The 20640-nt window shown below is 39.2% G+C and overlaps 1 protein-coding gene across 1 annotated transcript in view; it reads right to left on the bottom strand.

Moving 5' to 3' along the window:
- LOC137605027 (tomoregulin-2-like) overlaps nucleotides 1-20640 on the bottom strand; it is a 99593-nt gene that overhangs the window by 76199 nt on the left and 2754 nt on the right. Inside the window, exon 2 of the mRNA XM_068329349.1 lies at nucleotides 9359-9468. Within this exon, the coding sequence (XP_068185450.1) occupies nucleotides 9359-9468 (110 nt within the window). The remainder of the gene's footprint in view (nucleotides 1-9358; nucleotides 9469-20640) is intronic.

The following is a 20640-nucleotide window of genomic DNA, read 5'->3' as shown; positions in this document are numbered from 1 at the left end:
TCAATCACACAGGTACAGTTGTCAACAATAACAGGACATTTTGAATCAAATTAGTTTTCTGTGTCAACCTACATTAAAAATATTACCAAATCATAAAAGAGTTGCAGATTACTTACAGGTCTACAGGTGCTGAACTCGGTTTTAGTCCACCTTAGAAAAGCATTTCCACTAAAACCTAGATACTTAGACGATGTAGACGTCAGAGAAGACGAATGAAGAAACAACAATTGGTCCCTGAGGAGTGTCGTCACAGAGAAATGTGTTCCATGCCTGACACGGCGCTGAACTCCACAGACCACCTGGATTGAGGGGTGTCAACTTTGGCTGCGTAAGCTCATCTCCCATGATGCCTCCTTATGTTTACGGACACTTGGTCAACTCCTCACAGTGGAAGGAAATATGAAGAGAGAGTGTGCAGAAGCCAGGAAAGAGTGAGGACGAGCCACTCAGACAAATGAGGGAAAGAAAGAGACAGAGAGTAATGGAAGAGACAGGAGTTATTGTGAGAAAGGAAGATGCAGAGAGATAGAACAAGACCAGGAGGTGGCTGGCTTGTGCTTCTGCTCTTTAACTGCTTGGCAGTCTCCTCTTGATTAGGGCCTAGCTCTCCAGTCCCAGCGGAGTCTTCCCAGCCGAGTCACAGGAGACAGACTCCTCTGTAATAGTGTCTGACAGGCCAGCCAGAGCCACAGTAGAGCTGACACAGATGCTCCATTTTTTAGTAGAAATGGCCAACACAATCCACCCCCACATCCTCCCCCCCAAGTTCTGTGTCTCCCTCTCCTCGCCTTTGCTAGGTGAGGAGAATCATTAATGATACCAACCACACGGATAACAGCCCCCATTCCCTGCTACACTCGGGAAGAAAGTGCAGGATACCGGGCATCCACAACGGGCTCCGACCCTCAGGATCCTTAATGAGATCACCGAACCGTCTGCCTCCATCATACACAGATATTTATTAGCCTGCTATTTATTTTCTACTAATTTTCTAGGTAATTTCTTTAATTTGTGAACTGAACTGGCAGTATTACATTCAAACTCAAGTGGCTGCAAGCATTGCTTAAGCATCAGTGACAATATGTTGGTGTGTTCATCTAATAATAATTAGAAAAAAAGAATAAGTTTTGATTGGTATAAATATGATCAAATAAAAGCTAGTGTGATAGCACAGCGCAGCCCTGCCATTCAAAATAGAGTAGAAAATAGAGTTCTCTAAAAACCACATAGCAGGAAACACTATTTAAAATACAACCTCATTCAAAAAAACCATCAACATTTAAGAGAAAAAGAAAGAAATAACATTTTCAACTGATTTAAATTTGAAGACAGACTTAACATCTGTGTGTCCCAATTATGCTGAGACTTCACTATTCACAGATATTTTGTGCACACAACACAAAATTGAATGCAACATCATGACCCATGATATAAAGTATTTTTAATTATGGATACAACATCATATAGCGGTGCAGCAGCTATAAAGTGGAGACATTCGGTTAAACGTTGTTTGTGATGTTAAACTCAAAGTTGCAGTGAACAAATTATTTGTCCAAATTCATAAAGCTCATACATTCTGCTTGGGGAAATAACATAACCTCATCAGAGATACAATTAACATTATGGTGAAAAATACATAATAGCACACATCATACATAATTTAACTTAATCATCTCATTAGCTCAATCAGGACACACATGCGTCTCATCAGCACTTCACAGTATGTCGTCACATTTTCTGTGTGTGCTTCAGTCACATGCTCCCTGTACTGACCGGTTCTGCTGATTTTAATTGGTATATTTATCATGCATAGACAAGAGCTGGTTCTGCCCACAATAGAGACCTCTAACTACCACAGAGACAGGAGAAATTAACTTGAGCAATTGGTTGACCAAAGTACCAAGAAAGCAGACACACTGTCTCACAGCAAAGCACCAGAAAATTCTGGGAACTAGAATGTCCCTTTTCACGGGTAGTAGTCATGTCTCAAAACCATAACAGGTTATAACAAGCTAGTCCATTTTCATGGATTGCACTTGTGCACATGTGGTGAATATTAAATAATCCACTTTTGACATCTTAAAGACCTGAAGGACTCAGGGCTCTCACAAAAGCAATGAGCCGTTTGTGAGAGGACTGCAACAAAAGAGAAGAGGCGAAAAAGCCGAGGGCAATTCTGGAAGAAAAGGCAGATAGCGTGGAATATACGGTATTCATTTGGAATGTATGCGTCAGGTTTGCTAGAACAATAAAGCACCGTTCAACCACTACAAATATTTGCCTTTTTTGTAAGTCCAAATTTGAAAAAAAATGTCCACCACATACTCCACCATCCCTTCACCACCCAGTGTTCATAGATTCCACAACGTTCATAAATAATGAGCCTGGTCTGTGTGAGTCATCAGCCACCACCACCACCATTGTCTGTGCTCAGATTGGGGGAGTTCTTTTGCTGCTGTTCAGGCAGATGTCCCTAAATCTCAAATTCAATCTTTCTGAAGAGAAAGTGCCAAAGACCTTCTAGCAGATAAATTAATACACCTCATCTGCCACACTAAATTATTACCTTTACTTATTTTGAAAACCACCATCCAATATCTGATTCTTCACAGTGTGAAGGAACCCAAGGGCCATTAAGTACATAAATAGTCAGTAAAACAACCCTGTCATCAGTTTGGTGTTCTTTGTTTTACATCACACTCACTGTTGAATGCTTTTCATTATGTTTGTTGGTCTCTTGCTGTTCCAGCTTCCGTGTATCAGGAAATAAATTCATCATTGGGAAAAAAAAAATCTCAGGCTCAGTTCGTTAACATGGGCCTGGATAAAAGGATGATAAATGAATGCAAATATATGGAATGGGGTCTGCTTCAGAAGCTGGTGTCAGTACCACCTGGGTCTGTGTGAATTTGTGTGCATCTGTGTAATTGTAGGTGTTTCATGATTCTACATTCTATCATCTAGGACTATTTGCACAGATGCAAAGACATTTTGTGTGTGGTATAAGCCAGAATTGAAGAAACTGTTTTTTTTTTTAAATTTTATTTGAAAGGTGTGTACTGACGCTTTTTCACAGGTTCTTGTTTGGCACTATGCGAAGGACACACTGCCCTTCCATGTCCTCCCATCATCATTATCAGATCCTACATTAGCTCTCAACCTTCACCAGCACTTTTACAAACACCAAACATTAGACGGCTTCCGGCAGCGAAAAGATGGACAGTAATTAGTGGTCAGACATTATAACGAATCGTTGCCACATCAAACAACCACCGGGGAACACGTATAAACATCAGAATGCAGCATATTTATATAAAGGAACATGGTATGTAGTTCGCTGCTCACTCGGTCCTCAATATCAGGGATATGTATAAGATATGTCTGCTGATAGTATCTGTGTGATTTAAACTCAGCGCAATGCTTGTAGACCTGGTGTACCAGCTGAGCGTGTGTTGATACAGTATGACATAAAATATACAGAGTACGATCTCATCAATGCAGTTTTATGTGTTAGGTATACATAACCTTTGTTTTTCATCAATAATATATGTATTATTATTAATGTTAAATTAGTTTATTTGTCTTAAAGTTTCTTATCAATTGATGTATATAATTCAGATGTATATGCAATAAGCAAATATTTCAGTGTTTCATTTGAAAGAATAGTCAAGCTTCTCAAGACAAAGACATGTATTATTTTAGTATTATTTTCTTCATAAATGCTAAAGAGCTACAAGAAGTTTTGGAAGTTAAGCAGTTAACAGACGTACATATGTGTTGTGGCACTGGTGGAATTGTCTTTTTAAATCCATCATTCAGCTTTATACACGTATGCAAACACACACACACACACACACACACACACACACACACACACACACACACACACACACACACACACACACACACACACACACACACACACACACCTGCCTGGACACAGCTTGTTACTTCCCCATTCAAGTGGCCGTGTTAACGATGAAGCAAACTCAATGCAGTGTGATCTGATAATGAACCCTCTGGCACACATAATTATTATCAGTCATCCAGCTACGTGAATTTCACCGCTGTGCATTGTGGTTTTAATCTAAACATATGTCACATTGAGCTAAATAACCAAAGACTTTCTGGTGCGAGATGGAAATTAAATAATTGAAATACCAGATCTATCTGCTCAGTGAGATTAGTTGCATTTGGGTACTAACAAAGTCAGCATATTTGGAATACACAGCGCAATAACAACATTCTCATGTTTTTGTTGGATCTGTAATATAATGGTGGACTAAATTTAGAATCACGGCTGCAATCTGCATTGCCTTGTAGAACCAGGCGTTACTGTGATGCTATAACACAATACTCAAAGCTTGACTAGGAGAAATCTTTGGAGCAGTTGTTTTTTCCAAAATAGCCAAAGGGAAGACATAAAATCCTCCGAGTCATGTTGATTTATTTAAGTGATATTTAAACATATTCTTGCTCTCTAAAGATGAAGTAGATATGCTGTTTTATGCGTTTGAAATGTAGGTAAAATCTTACCCTGGAAGTGTCTTGTCAGAACAAATGTTTTTTGAAAAGTACATTTGTTTAATGCTTATGTATAGCTGGGTAGAAGGACTGTTCCTGAGAAACTCACATTTATTTGTAATTGTCATGTCAAGGACTGCTAAAATCTAACTCTGCACACAGTGTGATTAGGGTTGCAAACATAAGGCAAGCATTCATCCTCACTTGGATTAATGTGGCATACTCCATATCACAAACATGTCAACAACAACCACAGAGACAACTGTGCCTTCAGCCATTCATACATAAAAACAAACACTTTCCCAGCATTTGTCCCAAATGGTAATTATCATCATCGTTTATTGTGGTGATATGAACTGAACCTTCCCCAGAACATCCTTAACAAGCTGGATGTCCTCTACCACTTCACAGCAAGAAGGCCCATGGCCAGAAACGGCTGGATAATCGAGAAGCACTGCCAGAAAAAGACAAGCCCTGAAACGTCAGAAAGATAATCAGTACGAGTAATTATGTTTATCGGTCTTGATTATCCTGCGAGTAGATTCAAAGCTAGGCCTGAAGACATCCCAGCTGACTACAGGATGTGTCTCTGGTAACACATGTCTCATGTCCTGACTGATCCACTTGCATAGCGTATCAGGACAATTCAGCTTTGTGAGATGCTGTCAACCGCTGAAAAAGAATTACCAACAGTCTGAACTTTCTTATACTGGCTTATTTCCATCAAACATGAATACACAAGATGTAAATTTGATTATTGGAAACATCTTACAGGAGGGTCTGCAAAAAAACGTTCACACGTCTACAAATATTCTACTCAAAACCTGGGACCTTTTAACTTGTAAACAAACAAACAAAAATCAGTAATAAAAATACACTAACTTGTTCAAGTCCCTCAAAACATAAACCTCAACCAGAACTGCTGGCTGTTATGAGTCACTGCTGGAAATCTTACATGCGTTCACAGACTCGTGTATAAATAAAGGCAATATGGTGAACATAAAATCATGATTGGGTGTTTATTAATTCCTCATTACGGGTAATAATATGTTATTACAATTTAATTCATGCCAAAGTAACTACATTTTAATTTGCTGACCCTGAAAACCTAATTCTAGCATTTGGAAAAAATGTGTTACTCACTGATTTTTGAGGTATTGACCAAAAATCTATTTTCTACAATGGGTAGTCAGATCTTCAGTATTTAGAGGATGTTCATATTGTATTTTTCTTCCCTTTCCTTTGATCAAAGGATAACATTTTCAGAAATTTTGTAGAAAAGATTCTTAAAGTCAAAGAACGTGTTCACTCTTTTGGTGAACAGTTTAGTTTCACAGTGATTTGAGTGTGACAAACTTTTTTGGAATCAGCACTGTGGCCAGACATTACTGGAATCAAAAGAGCAATAACAACCTTACCATGCAACTGCTGTAAGATGAATTACAAGGAAATACTACAGAATTTATAAGATCATGGTATAAAAAGCAACACATTTTCAGGTACGGTGGTTTGAATGAAAGTCTAGGCTCTTATACGAGGCAGTGTAGGGCGGATCTAATGCTTCTTGGCAATGAATAGTGTCCATTGATTCCACCACACCATATCACTTCCTTTTCACAGAGCCCCTTGCATGTCTCTTCCTTTAGCTTTGTGTGTGTGTGTGTGTGTGTGTGTGTGTGTGTGTGTGTGTGTGTGTGTGTGTGTGTGTGTGTGTGTGTGTGTGTGTGTGTGTGTGTGTCTGAAAGAGATAGAGAGTGAGAAAGTGCGACAGAATTTTTGAACAATTCTTCTGAAGAAAAGAAAATATATCCAAGATGAGAATTTGTGTGAGTTTCATGTCTCCTTGACAGTTCTGAATGAATTGCCAACGAGAGAAAAATCTTGGACCTATTTATTTGACAGTGATTACGAGTGACTGATTACTTCAAGGCAAGGAAGCAATTTCTGGCCATGGAAGGTCATGTTTATGTTGACTGATGAAAAAGACGTTGCACCCATGAATGGATGATGCACAGCCGAGTTGACCTCAGACCCAACGTATTTTGCCAAAAATAGTGGCATGACCTGCTGTTTTCAGAGAGCATTGACAGAGTCACACAGCAACAGCGGTATCAGTGTGAGATCTCCTGAAGAGGAATGGGGCTGTAATGTCATTTATCTACAGGCCTGTGTTAGCGTTTGCTCTGAGGGAAGCGAATTGAGATAAAAGCTGGTGACCAATTGAGTGTGAACCTGCCTAGTGCTCGGCTGCGTTGATGACGTGCTGATAAAAGCGATGAATGAGAACACATACTACGTCTTGAGCTCTTAGTGGCTTCATTTATCTCGAGCTCTGCATAGAATATTATAGGCAAAGCTAACATTATACAAAAATCAATACTCATCTGACTGGTTTGCTCCCATTTTATTACAGCCCTGGTCATAAAGTTAAGCATGGGTCATTATCAAGAATAGCATAGTTTCCCAGATTTATGCCATTAATGGAGACCTTTCAGTCTTTGGTCTTATTAGTGCCAAACTTGTTTATTAGTGTGGAGGGAGTAGCATGGTCTAGGATAGTAACATGGGGACTGCACTGGGAGCTATAAATGGGCTCATTCTATTCAACCACTTCCCCTTGGGGCTAATTTTGTACAATCCTGACAACAGATTTCGACCCAGTTGATTACAACTCTTTAATGCTTCACTTTACAAAAATATGACCTTTCAGTTCAACAGGGTTTCCAGGAACACATTATTAACATGTACAGTCCCTGATGAAGTAACCCCAATTATGTAAACCATAAAAAAATAAGATTAATGTTCTTGACAAATTATGACCAAGTAAATATTTCCGCAAACCACAACACTTGTCAGCCTTTCCTTTGACAGGTGATTCGCTAAGCCTTGTCAGTTACTGTTGCTACATCTGTCAAGCTTTCTGGTCTGCTATCTGGAATACGCATTTCACAGATCAGCTTCTTGAACCTCTCAGTCCCAGATTTCAGACAGTTGCTCAAAAGCTGGCTTTGTGTTTTAACAGCTGTAGCTAGATTCATACATCTCACCACATTAAAAAGAAAAAATACCATGCCACGATTGCATTTCCTTGACAAAAGACAAAAAAAAAGAGTTCTATCATTTGACTAATAATGACTGAGGGGAACAACACAATGATCCCATGTACTTAGGCCCTCTTACAGAAAGTGACTTAGGTATTCTCTATCATAGCAAGACAATCTCTTCCCCCAGTTACTATTCCATATGTATAGAGATTCATTCCCAGCAGACAGATGATGAGGATGATTTTGTAGGACACAGCGACTGTGCTGGCAGGCTTACACAGTCTATATAAGGCACCAGTAGGCATCATCACTCTGACTTTCATATCTAGACTTGAGCGTTCATGGTAAGGAAACAGAGATAGAGAAAGAGAGAGCAAAAACTATAAGAAAAAGAATCTATTCAAAAGACCACTGTGCACTAAGGAGATCTGGAATCTCGTTGCTCAGTGTTGTTGCTTTCCTCATTTGTGAGTTCCAAACAAGGTTGAAATAACGTTGTAGACGCGTGACTGTGTCAGCTTATGGCCCAATCAAAGAAGACCTCAGGAAAACCAGAGATTTTCTCAGAAGGCAAAAGATATTGACAGTGTTCAAGGGAGACAACAAAGACCACCCATCCTTGGGCCTCTCCATGCAGAGGCATATTGCTTCTTCTAGCTACAGATGTCTTTGGGACTCAGTGGATTGGCAAGGCCTCACATGGCTTGGTTCTCCATATATGTCAACACTGATAGGTGGGACACCAAGTGTGGTCAAAACCTACAGAGACCTCCTTTCCCAAACTCAAGGGTTCTGTTTAATCCATCTCCCAGGAGAGTTTGGCTGGACCTGTCAGAACTGACTTTCTCCTGATGGGTTTACCACATATGGTGTTATGGTGGTATGGATCATTAAGGAGGCCAGGGATCGATATGTAATACTAACCAAATCATACAAACACTTTCAAGTCATGGCGTGAAGCCCTTCACTGAACATAAGAGACGCGGTGGTTTCCATTAGTGCAGTCCATGGGGCTCATGGCAGACTCCACCATATTTAGAGTAATTCTTGTGCCAGGACTTGCCAGGCAATATACAAACCAAACAGCTAGGCCTTGTCTAGTCAGCCAGCTAAAGTGACCGCTTCAATGTGTCTGATTGCTTTTCAGGAGTTTTTGAGTTCATGACATGGTCCATATTAAAACTCCAGTACAATATTTAACAGGTCTTGATGAATGAAACAAAAATGAATCGGTTAAACGCCACACAGAAAAAAATTGAGCCCAGAACCTTCTTGCTGTGAGGCAACAGCACTACCCACTGCTACCATGCTGCCCTTTTATTTGTTCATAATATGTCACAATAATAAGCTGAAAGCAACATCCAAAGTCATGTTCAAACAGCAGATAAACAGTATTCTATGGCTTTAATTGTGTCAACTACAACCTGTACGCAACTGTTGATTATTTGGTCTCTCGCTAGCAGTAAATGAGCTATCAATTCTAATGTTTATGTTTATGTTTGAACAGACAAAAACCCTGTCAGTTCAATCCAATCCTCACACTTACGCCCTGGTGTAGTTGATTTTAGAGTGCCTTTTAAAAAGGTACCTCCTGATTACTGCTGCTACATGCACAGCACTCAAACATGAAGCAGAAAACATGTGATGTGACAGACCTGCTGTAAAGCAACACAAGTAGAGTTATAACTGCAAGCCCATGACTGACTGATCGCTGTGAAGGTTTTAGACAACATTTGCAGGTCAAAACACAGGACAAACAAGAAGTAAAAAAAGAAAATCATAGTTCTTACCTTGAAGTCACAAATGCAAGTCACCATGTTTCCGATTCTTAGACACTCTCCATCAAATTTGCATGTGTTGGTATCGCACAAGAACAGGTCTGTGTCCCGGTCATCAAAACCTGGAAGACAAATCCGACAAGCAAAATCAGTGACAAAGTGTTTCTGTGTTCATCCCTCAAGTGATTCCGACCTGAGTCCATTTCAGGGTCGTTCATAATGAGAGACTACTATTTGTCACAGCACCTGCAGTTCAGTGCACTCTTTGATCAGATATTGGGCACTTTAAAGTGAAAATGATAGTACACGTTCATGTCCAAATGATATAATACAATTATAAAACATTGATCTCTAAACTCCATCGGATCAACAAACAAAAGACGTATCTTCATTTGGTGTTAAATGATGTGGTGGAAAGCGCTGGTCATTAACCAGCCATTCAACAGCGGTGACATCTGATAACTGAGGATGCAACAGTGTGTGAGTCTGAATGTGTTTTGCCCTCAAAGCTGAAGTTACTGTGAGTCTTGCAGTCATTATGTTTTCCCGTATTATTTGTATGTACAGCAAGACAGAGTCCCAGGGCGTTGTCCTGCAGATGCAAACCTGGGATGTGATCCGATTCAGGCTCTGTTAGAGATCTCAAATGACTGCAACAAAGTATGCTGAATCAAATCAAGGAGTCACATGGCTTTGGGACTGATGACTGACCTTGGGGCTATGAGTCCACCTGAACTGATTATTTACAAAAATACATGCAGGCTTTTCAAATGAATTTCAAAATAATTATGATGCAAAGCTGGAAAAGGTATTTCTTAAGAAGAGAGTGTAATGAATCAGACCACACACACACACACACACACACACACACACACACACACACACACACACACACACACACACACACACACACACACACACACACACACACACAAAGAGACATTAGGCCTATTCACTCTACAGTAGGTCCAAATTAATTTCATTGTACAAAGGTTTGCCATATATACAGTATAAGGTGTGTTCATACAAAGTATAAGAAAATAAGATGCTATAGAGAAGATTGCTTATTAAATATCACCACAGACTAAATACTCAGATGTACAAAACAGCATTCATGGTAGCTGCAATGTTTAATTTCCAAACAATGTTGTAATTTTTGATCACCATACAGCAACAGATTTTAAAGACTCATGCCTTAAAGAAATCCTGAATACCGTTGGCTCTGAATGTCTATTTGAAAAGATTTGTTCCTCAAAGAAGTAGACAGATACTGCAGCTGTCTCAAAATGACAAAGTTTAAGGAACAGCCACGAAGGCTGCACATGCAGTTTCTTCAAAGGTTAAAAGTTATTTGATCTCAGTACATATAAGCAAATATTTCTTTTGAGTGCTTTCTCAAGAATTTACAAAGCCATTTTCCAAACATAATAGTAAATATATCAGTATGAAGTTCCTGCCTCAAAAAGACAGAGAAGTAAAATGTCAGATATAATGACTGAATATAGATGTCTGACAAACAGTTGCTGTTGCCAAAGCTTCAGATAATGAGATGAAAGCTACTATTAAGTGGAACTTCAGCTGTGTCTGCATGGAAACGTTCAACTTGGAAGTTTTAAATGTGTATAAAATATCCAATGAAGCATTAAATAAAACAAATAATGCAATTCAATGAGAGCCCCATAATACGGTGGCATAATTAAAAAGTAGCTTTGAGCTTATTGTGAAAATAAAAGATGCTCATCTGACATGATCACAGATGAGTAATGACTTATTTGTTACTTAATTGTTTTCAGTTCACACGTTTTGGTCAAAATATCATTTTAACTCATCAGATATGCAGAAAAAAGTATTGCCCATATGTGAATGAATATACATTAAATGTTGCCTGCATTTTAGACCTCACATATTTCCAGAGTGACATTGATAGTATTGGGCAAGAAAATGTGAAAACTTCTCCCAAAAAGATAATTTTGTGTGGGTGAAGTTTGAAACACTTGTCAAGGACTGACACATTCTGTTGAGAAAAAATGTCACCAAAAAATGGCATTTTTAAAAAATACTATGTACGTATGGTATTAGGCCCAGAAATATCTAGGGGACACACGGCCATTGTCATGTTATGGGACTATAGTGAGTTTACATCTGGTAGAGACGGAACTAGTTTTAACTTTATTAACTTTCCACTCATGAGACTTTTTATTATTCATTACTGAGAACCTTTTTCTTACTTAGCATTTCAATGAAACATGTTGTTGGTAAAGGCCAAGTACCACTGTATAAACTGAAGACGTGTCATCTGATTCATCGAGAGATCAACTCATTGCTGGAGGCCTGATTTTCTGGAGATGATCTTGGAAGAGGAATGGTTTGAGGCATAACTAAAGGCTCAAGCTAACAGACGTGCTACTGCTGGTGTAATATTAGATGATTGTACAAACATATAACAACTGTACAAACTACACTACGTAAAACACCTTTTCGTACTGGTTATGGAAATGTGATGAGGTTAAAACTTTTATGATGGATGTATTCAATATCAATATGTGTTGACATAAAACGTTCAAACACAAAATGCTCATTGTCAAAATTGCTTAAATGCTTTTTCCTGGGTATTTGCCTTGATGGAGGTAATCTTGACAGCATTGAACAACATGATCACTGCACAAATGTGCATTGAGATGGTCACAATTGTAGGCAACTGTACAATGACCTGATTTATCACACAACACTACATATGTTATGTCCCTACATCCCGTTAACACAACGATCTCTGATCCGCTTCACAACAGCATCGTTATCAAAAAGGTGTTCCTTGTACAGCTCACAATAAAAGGTCATTCTGTAATGTACAGTTTGAAAACAGGCATTTATTGTGTATAAAATTGATTGTTATGATGAGGGAAGACGCAGATACTGCATTTTTGAAGGCCAATCAGTGTGTGGTATAAAAACTTCACCTCTGCTGCTTTGAAAATATAAACCTAAATTATTCTTGTCAAATAGTTGGGGTCAGTGTAGGATTAACACTTTTGTGTGCACACAAAATCTTACATATTTTACTTCAACTTCAAAAACAAATGCCTTTCCATTTGTTTCATGATTTACCACATTTTCCGCCAAAAAAATATCTGTTCATCAGATGTAACTTTATTTTCATTATTTTAAATCATAATTCATTAAATTAAATATATGTTTTACTGTGTGTGTGTTTCCTTCTATTACAAAATGACATATATTGTCAATTTATTGTCAATGTATGAATGTCCATACAATGACACATACAGTATTGTATATGGTCTTCCAGATGGTGAGATGAGTACAGTCACATCGCAAAGCTAATATATTTAAAATATCTGTTTATTTCAATTCACCTTGGTAAGCCAGGTGACTACAGAGTGACTAAAAGTTTCCAAACTGAATGCTGAACTGAAGTCAGTGACACATTTTCTGTGTGTATGTCATCCTCTATCGGGAGCACAAACAGCTTCAACAGCTTCCAACAGCTTCCTGGGAGCAGGTAAGGTATCACTGTCGGGTCCAGGGACACTTCAGCAGCATATCAGCATGTTTCAGTCATTCTTTGCTAATGTTTTAAAGTAATGCAATGCAAACCATTGCAACAAAAACATAGTTTCATTATATGAGGGATCATTGATACCAATCTATTGATAAAAAGCCCCTCCTTCCAGCTGCTAATGACCTTTTGCCCTGGTAGAACCTTTGAAAGGCAAATCGTGTCTCGGCTATCAAATGCACCTTCACATTGTAAGCCAGACATTTTACAACACTATTTTCTATTCACAGATGGACACTTGGCGACTTCACAACCTGATCTAACCTAAATGGATTATCCAATGCCTCCTTTCACTTCAAAAAGCCCTTGGCAGGTAATAAAAACCCATGGAAGAGAATCCCAGTCCTAAAACGAACCTGCTATTTGCCAAGGTCCTGAACGACCATAAAGCTCAAGCTTTCTGTGCAAATATGCGACCATCGAGCCAAGAGCAGTGACATGAGAGGTCTCGCCTCTTGGAGTGCACGGATGAAACACAGCCTCAAGCCCCGAGAGGGCTATACGAAGCAATCTGGAGAACCCCCTAAAAAAACAATTGGCACCCATTCACAATGCTGACATATTAAAAATGCTCACTGGAGAGAGGCATTGTTATGATCACAATCATACTACTGGCAAAGTGAAGACAAATGACTAGAAAATATCAGATTCTTCTCTGCCAGCTGGTAGGCTCCAGGTAAGACGATGACATTTCTGTTTGAAATCATTCCAAGCTGCTAATTTGAAATGTGATATTTTATCAATTTCTTTGCAGCCTCTTGGACACTACGTATGGAAGAACCACAAAAAAGAAGAAGAAAAACAGAACACGGCTCCACCTCACACCATTAAACTGTCTTCTTTACCGAGAAACAGATGTACTGCTTGGACATCTTCTCGTCAGCCATTAAAGACGAGGGATACGAGCACGACTGCTACACAATCATTCAATGAGGATCCACTAACAGCAGAGTTTATGAGGTATATGTATCATTTCATGAAGATCAGTGCAATTGAGTAGAATGGATAAAACAGGAAAATATATTTTGTCTACAATAGAAGCATATAAGAAGTCCTTTCAACAAACTGGTTGCAAGGAAGCGGATGACAGAGCAGCTTTTGTTATAGATGTCGAGCATCTGATGGAAACAAGCATAAAACATAATTGAATAAATGTCCCAGATGATCACCTCAGGGCCAACAGGGTTCGGGCTTCAAATCACAAATCTCAATTAGTTATCTGACAATGATTGCCTTAAAGGGAGTACTAATATAGATTTACAGTACTGGTACAACCTGAGAGGCAATTTCTCAGGCTTGTCAGCCAGGAGTTGAGGGAATATTCTCCAAATGTTTCTCTAACAGCAATAAATGACAGAAACGCACTGAAATGCTAGTTTTCATTATCCATGAGAGGGCTATCTGATAACCATAAAATAAATTTGGCCATTGCTATAAATATCTCCATTAAAAATATACCCATCTATTATTTATAATATTTGTGAAAGAAATTTCTCAAGTGTCATTGAAACGTGGAAGTGGATTACAGGATAAAATAGGGGTGGTTAGATCTTAAAAGTGTAGATTTACAAAATTAATGGGATTTTTTTGGTTCAATGTCCACATTTTTCTTTTCAGCTTCTAGGTTTACTCAAACACAAATCGTTTTCCTTGTAGAGCGAGTAAGATATTAACTCTGACAGCTCTACACAGTTGTGGCGTTTTCTGGGAGTCACATTCACCGCCACAGAATTTAACAACGTAAAACATTCACTGATATTGTTCTCACACATCTTGGATCCATTTCCAAGCTGAAACTCGGAGTGCCTGTCTGAAAAAACAAAAAGAAATAGCGTGTCTAGTAGAAGGAAAAAAAAGTGATGGCAAACACTCAAAAAACACTTTCATCCTCCATTTCAATATGTAGGCTCAGTTTTTTGTCTCTTCTTCTCCTTTGGGTTTTTCCCTTCAGGGTCTCCACAGCCAATCAGTGTCCTCCGTCTAGCCCTGTCTTCTCGTCCTCTTCTCTCACACCAACTACCTTCATGTCCTCTTTCACTACATCCATAAACCTCCTCTTTGGTCTTCCTCTAGGCCTCCTGCCTGGCAGTTCAGAACTCAGCATCCTTCTACCAATATATTCACTATCTCTCCTCTGGACATGTCCAAACCATCCCAGTCTGGCCTCTCTGACTTTATCTCCAGAACCTCTAACATGTGCTGTCCCTCTGATGTACTCATTCCTGATCCTATCCATCCTGGTCACTCCCAGAGAGAACCTCAGCATCTTCATCTCTGCTACCTCCAGCTCTGTCTCCTGTCTTTTCCTCAGTGACACTGTCTCTAGACCAAACAACATCGCTGGTCTCACCACAGTTTTGTACACCTTTCCTTTCATTTTAGCTGAAACTCTTCTATCACACATCACACCTGACACTTTCCTCCACCCGTTCCATCCTGCCTGGACACGCTTCTTCACCTCTTTTCCACACTCTCCATTGCTCTGGACTGTTGAGCCTAAGTACTTCAAATCCTCCACCTTCTTGATCTCTTCTCCCTGTAACCTCACTCTTCCACTTGGGTCCCTCTCATTCACACACATGTACTCTGTCTTACTGCGGCTAACCTTCATTCCTCTCCTTTCCAGGACAAACCTCCACCTCTCTAGCTTCTCCTCCACCTGTTCCCTGCTCTCACTGCAGATCACAATGTCATCTGCAAACATCATAGTCCATGGAGATTCCTGTCTAACCTCGTCTGTCAGCCTGTCCATCACCATAGCAACAAGAAGGGGCTCAGAGCTGATCCCTGATGCAGTCCCACCTCCACCTTGACCTCCTCTGTCACACCTACACACACCTCACCACTGTCTGACAGTCCTCATACATGTCCTGCACCGCTCTAACATACTTCTCCAGGCTTAGTTTTTGTAAGTGTAAAAAATAGCTCACTTTATTGAAAAGAATGATGTTTTAAAATGAGTTTTTCAATTATTAAGAGGGTTAACAGCTGACAGGCAGCAGACAACCAGAACTGTCAGCATATCCATCTTTTCGATGGAAACAAGTCTGAAAGTCTAAATTAGTAAATAACCCAAGATATGTTTTTTAAATATCTAATTTGATGTGGATTAATGTGGTGAAGCCATAAGTAACTAATAGCTAATTCCTAATTAAGATTCGGGGGATTCAAGAGCAATTTGTAGGTCATAGTTCTGAATGTTAATTAAAAATATATGATATAGAATATAAAATTTAATCTTTACATATTTATAACACCCACAACACTTAAGTTTTTGACCTCTGAAGCTGATGGCACATCAGCAAGGCGTCCCACTTGACTGAGATGGTTCTCAACAAGACAATGCACTTACAAGTAACTTCCCGTATCTGTCACATGGGTTTTCCCAGTGCCCCACCCCTTTAGAAGACCACAGTCACATCAGCTCCCACTGAAGAAGTGAATATGAAATCACACATCACCAAAAACGAGGAACAATTTTTCAGCCACATGTCTAACAAACACCTTGTCATTTGTCAGACCAACAAACATTGTTCATGATTTGTGTTTGTCTCAGTAACACGCTACAAATCTGGACAGAGCGCATTGCTCTAGGAGATAAAAATAAGAAGCACCCGTATCGAATATTTATCTTGTGTTGTGTCGTTGGGAAAAATTCTGAATTATGATGGGGTGGAGGTGAAGAGGACACTAGCAGCTTGTGAGACTTCATGGGTGATTGTTTCTGGCAGGAACTGTTATGTTTTCCAGAGGAACAGGCGTGAGAGTCTGTGTATCGATTAATAACAAACTTTTAATTAGTCCAAAGTCAAAACCAGGCGGGGGTCAAAACAGCAAGTTCAGGACAAAGACGGTACGAAGACGGCAGGCAATAAACGTAATCCAACAAACGGGCCAAGGTCATTCACGGGGCATGAAAGACAAAATCGTGGTCAAAACAGGCAGAGGTCAAAATCCAGAAAACAGGAAAAGGCAAGGCAAAACTCGTGGTCGTAAGAGAGCGGTCTAAGAATAACCATTTTGCATACATGGATCTCTGCTCAAATACTTACGACACTGCGACAGCGTTGAACTGACATGAAGGACCTTAAATAGACCAGGGTGCTAAACCAGGTTCAGGTGCAACTGGTGATAAACTGATTGACTGATGGGAAAGAACTAAACATGGATTGGATAAAGACCAAACAGAACAATCAGGGGGAACAAACCAGGTGCAGCGAATAACGAATGTGGCCGTGACAGAAAACCAGAAAGTACATGAACTGAAAACCAATAAACAAAAGACAAAGTCAGGAATGTATGAAAAAGGCAAAACAGAACATGGCAGATGCAGATCATCACAGGAACAAGTTCAATGTGGCAAAACTAAGTGAAAATATTTTTTCATTTTAACATACAGCTTATGCAGCTTCTTCTTGAACTGGAAGATAACATGAAGACAACCAAAGGAGCCACTAATAATCGTAGACTGAACGTGAGGCAAATGCATTGAGTGTCACTGGTTAGGTTATGACATCTGACTTTAAAATGTTATATTAGCTTTCACACATCTAGCAGTATTAAGGCTTGCGGTTACATTATTACTACTACTACTAGCACTTATACAACTACTGTACTTCTTTCCTCCTCGGAAGCTACATTATTGTCCTGAGTAATGCAATGGAAAAAAAATAAGAGAATAAAAGTAAAAAAAGAGATGTGCTGGTAAGGAAATCAGTAAAGTCCCACACAGATGGAATTTGTGAGACAAGAAAAAGAAAAACATATTTTGATCATTCTTGTTAAATAATAAAATAACAAAACTACAAATCAATAACAATTAAAAATACTTACCATTGAACAGACAAGTGACCTGATAAACTGCCGCCTGCACACTAACACCCAAAAAGCAAAACTAAACATCTCCAGATGTCTTGCTTGTGAAACAATGTAATAATGTCTTCACTTTTCAAACAAAACTTCCAATACGACTCAAAGCAAAAATGTGTAAAACCAGTAATTCCACCTAACGCTGCTGCATAAAGATTTTTTTTTGTTAATATTTTAAATTTTTAAGAAGTAAAACTCAGGAAAAATCAGGCATCCATTTCTCCATCATCATTATTCCAGGAGGTAACTGTAGGGACTGTGATGGTGAAATATTCTGGATAGCATAGGAATAGACAACAATGTGAGGTATGATTACCTCCATCTGTCGCCGATTTGTTTGTCAGCAGGATTACTCAGAAAGTTAGGAACAGATTTTGATGTAATTGTTTGCAGGTGTAGGCCACAGCCCAATACATCCTAACAGATTTTATTAATAATCTGAATAATCATGACCAGTGTGGAACAGGACCAACGTCAAAAGTGTCATTCCCATAAGATCCACACATCAGTCTAATCTAGATCCAAGTGGTATTCCACATCTGGGAAAGAGGCATGGATCTGCTTCTCATTTTTCTTTTTAATATCCTTCTTTTTGTTGATTTTCTAAACTACAGGCAAACAACTGCGGATTAACTCATCTTCCATGACGTCTTGCATATATTAATGGCTTGTGAGTGATCCGGATCAGTGAAGAGCCCCAGTATCACTGTGTCAGAGACCTGGAAAACTTATACTTCCTGCTCCTGCTCTGCCATTCCAGGAGAAGATTACAGCGAGCTGAATAATTAACGAAAACAAGCTGGCAAACATCAAATATTGAAAAGGTAATGTTTGTATGCTAACAATTAAAATGGCAAGCAATGCACTTACTTGTCTAAAAGAGAAAGCTTGTCAGCCAAATGCATCTCCTCCCACCGACCTACCTGGGATTTCACAACGCTAAAAAGAACGAGGAGTCCTTCCTCCCTGTTTTAAGCATTGTTCTGATAAATAATTAAGCAGGCTAAATTAATAATGAAGGTTGAACAACCACAGTGGTGATACATCCTCTCTTGACCTCTCTCTCTTGTTTCAGTAGCTTTGCAACAGGTTTTCAAATGTTTATCGTGGAGAGATTTATTGTTAAATCCCCATTATGTAGCTTACTAAAAGCTGCATAAATCCAAGCACTAAAAACACACACATAATAATAATGTCCTAGTAAGCCACGACCGTGTGCTTTAATTACAGCCTTTAAAGGTGTGTTCCTTCAGGGAGAAATAAACCATCTTCAGTGCAACAACTTTCATTCCCTCATTGCAGCCACTTGCATTTGGTGGTTTTGGGTCTTCTTTTATTCGACCTCCCTGCCACAGATGTGTCTTCAAATTTTCATTTTACTGTCAGAGGTGAGGGCCAGAATGTAAGGGAAGTACTTTTGACCTCCGTCCTGACAAATCTTAGAAGCAGATGGCCAATTCTCTCCGGACTAGTGTTAATTCACTCCACTTGATGGGATTTACGGGGGCCTTTGCATATTTTGCTCTCATCCCTGTCACGTTAACGATCAAAGCAACACGTGGCCTTTCAGCATTAACAACAGTAAGGGGATTCAGTGTGGAAGAGCACCGCCCATACACACAATAGTTCCCATCGGGGATAAGGTATGTCACAGGGTAAATACACTGATAGTAGATGTCAATGCAAGACTTGAGTATGCGTCACTTGTGATAAAATATTTAACTGAACTGCTCTGGAAAGCCTTCAGTGACAGGGTGACATTAACATTCTCAGCTTCAGTTTGTTTGTAATGCTGATAAATAAAATGGAAAAGAGATGCGAGTTGATTTCTGGCCCAAAAATCTGTGTGTGTTCTTATTAAAGATAACACACACATTGTCTTTTTTTTTTAATTGATGAAGCCAAAACTTACTGGCAAAATGCCACTGACGGTTTGTGATAATTACACAGTGTTGAACACACAGTCAGCTGTGCTGGATGAACATGAAAACCTGTCCAATTTATTTAAAACAAGTTTATTTACAGGTATAGAAACTTCATTAATGCCTCGCCACATGTTTCATGGAGATTACCTCTAATTGCAAGACTTCATTCACATCGGTTACTAATTTGGCATTTTTGTGCAAAAAAGTTGATCAAACAACAATGAGATGGTGAAAAGTTTGTCTTGTGATGAATTATCACCCTGATTTAAAGTTTCCCTCTGCCACAGGGAATGTTTTAGAGTCCTTTGTGGCTTTGTTGTGGCTTCATAGCCCACAACTTTACCGCTCTGGCTCTGATAGCATCGCTTCAGCAGCAGGAAGCAGCTTTTTTCTCCACCGATGAACTCACACATTCATCAACCAGCTAGTGAACACAGTGGAGCATCTAACAGCTAAAGGCTCGTTTGTATCACTGCATGAGATGACGGAATGACAGCGAGGCAAAGTGTAATACAAGGGGAATGGAATCATTAATTTTATTATTACAGCTGATCTGTCAAAATGTCTTTTTTTATGAAAGAACCGCTGTTATATATTAGCTTGTGAAACGTCCTTTAAAGATGTGGGAAATCCTGAAAATAGCATCTCATTTGTGTGTGACATTGCTCCCTTAATAACGCAGTCATTTGAAATTCTTGTGACGTTTTACTTTGGCACATCACTCATAGATTCTCATATGCAAACATTTCAATGAAATACTGGGATCATTTCCAAAATGTGCAGCATGTCAATCAATAAAGTCTCCTTTCTGTTCCAGTTTCACTGACATGTGACTGGTGAAACGAGTGTTGTGCAAAGTCCTCGGGTAGCTCCGTTCAACATTCATTCAACAGGCTGCGTTCACCAAAAGCGTCGAGTAAATCTAC

This window comes from Antennarius striatus, chromosome 12, assembly GCF_040054535.1.
Source record: "Antennarius striatus isolate MH-2024 chromosome 12, ASM4005453v1, whole genome shotgun sequence".
In the NCBI taxonomy this organism is placed as follows: Eukaryota; Metazoa; Chordata; class Actinopteri; order Lophiiformes; family Antennariidae; genus Antennarius; species Antennarius striatus.
Note: the sequence above shows the minus strand (reverse complement) of the source record. Positions and strands in the feature narration are given on the sequence as shown.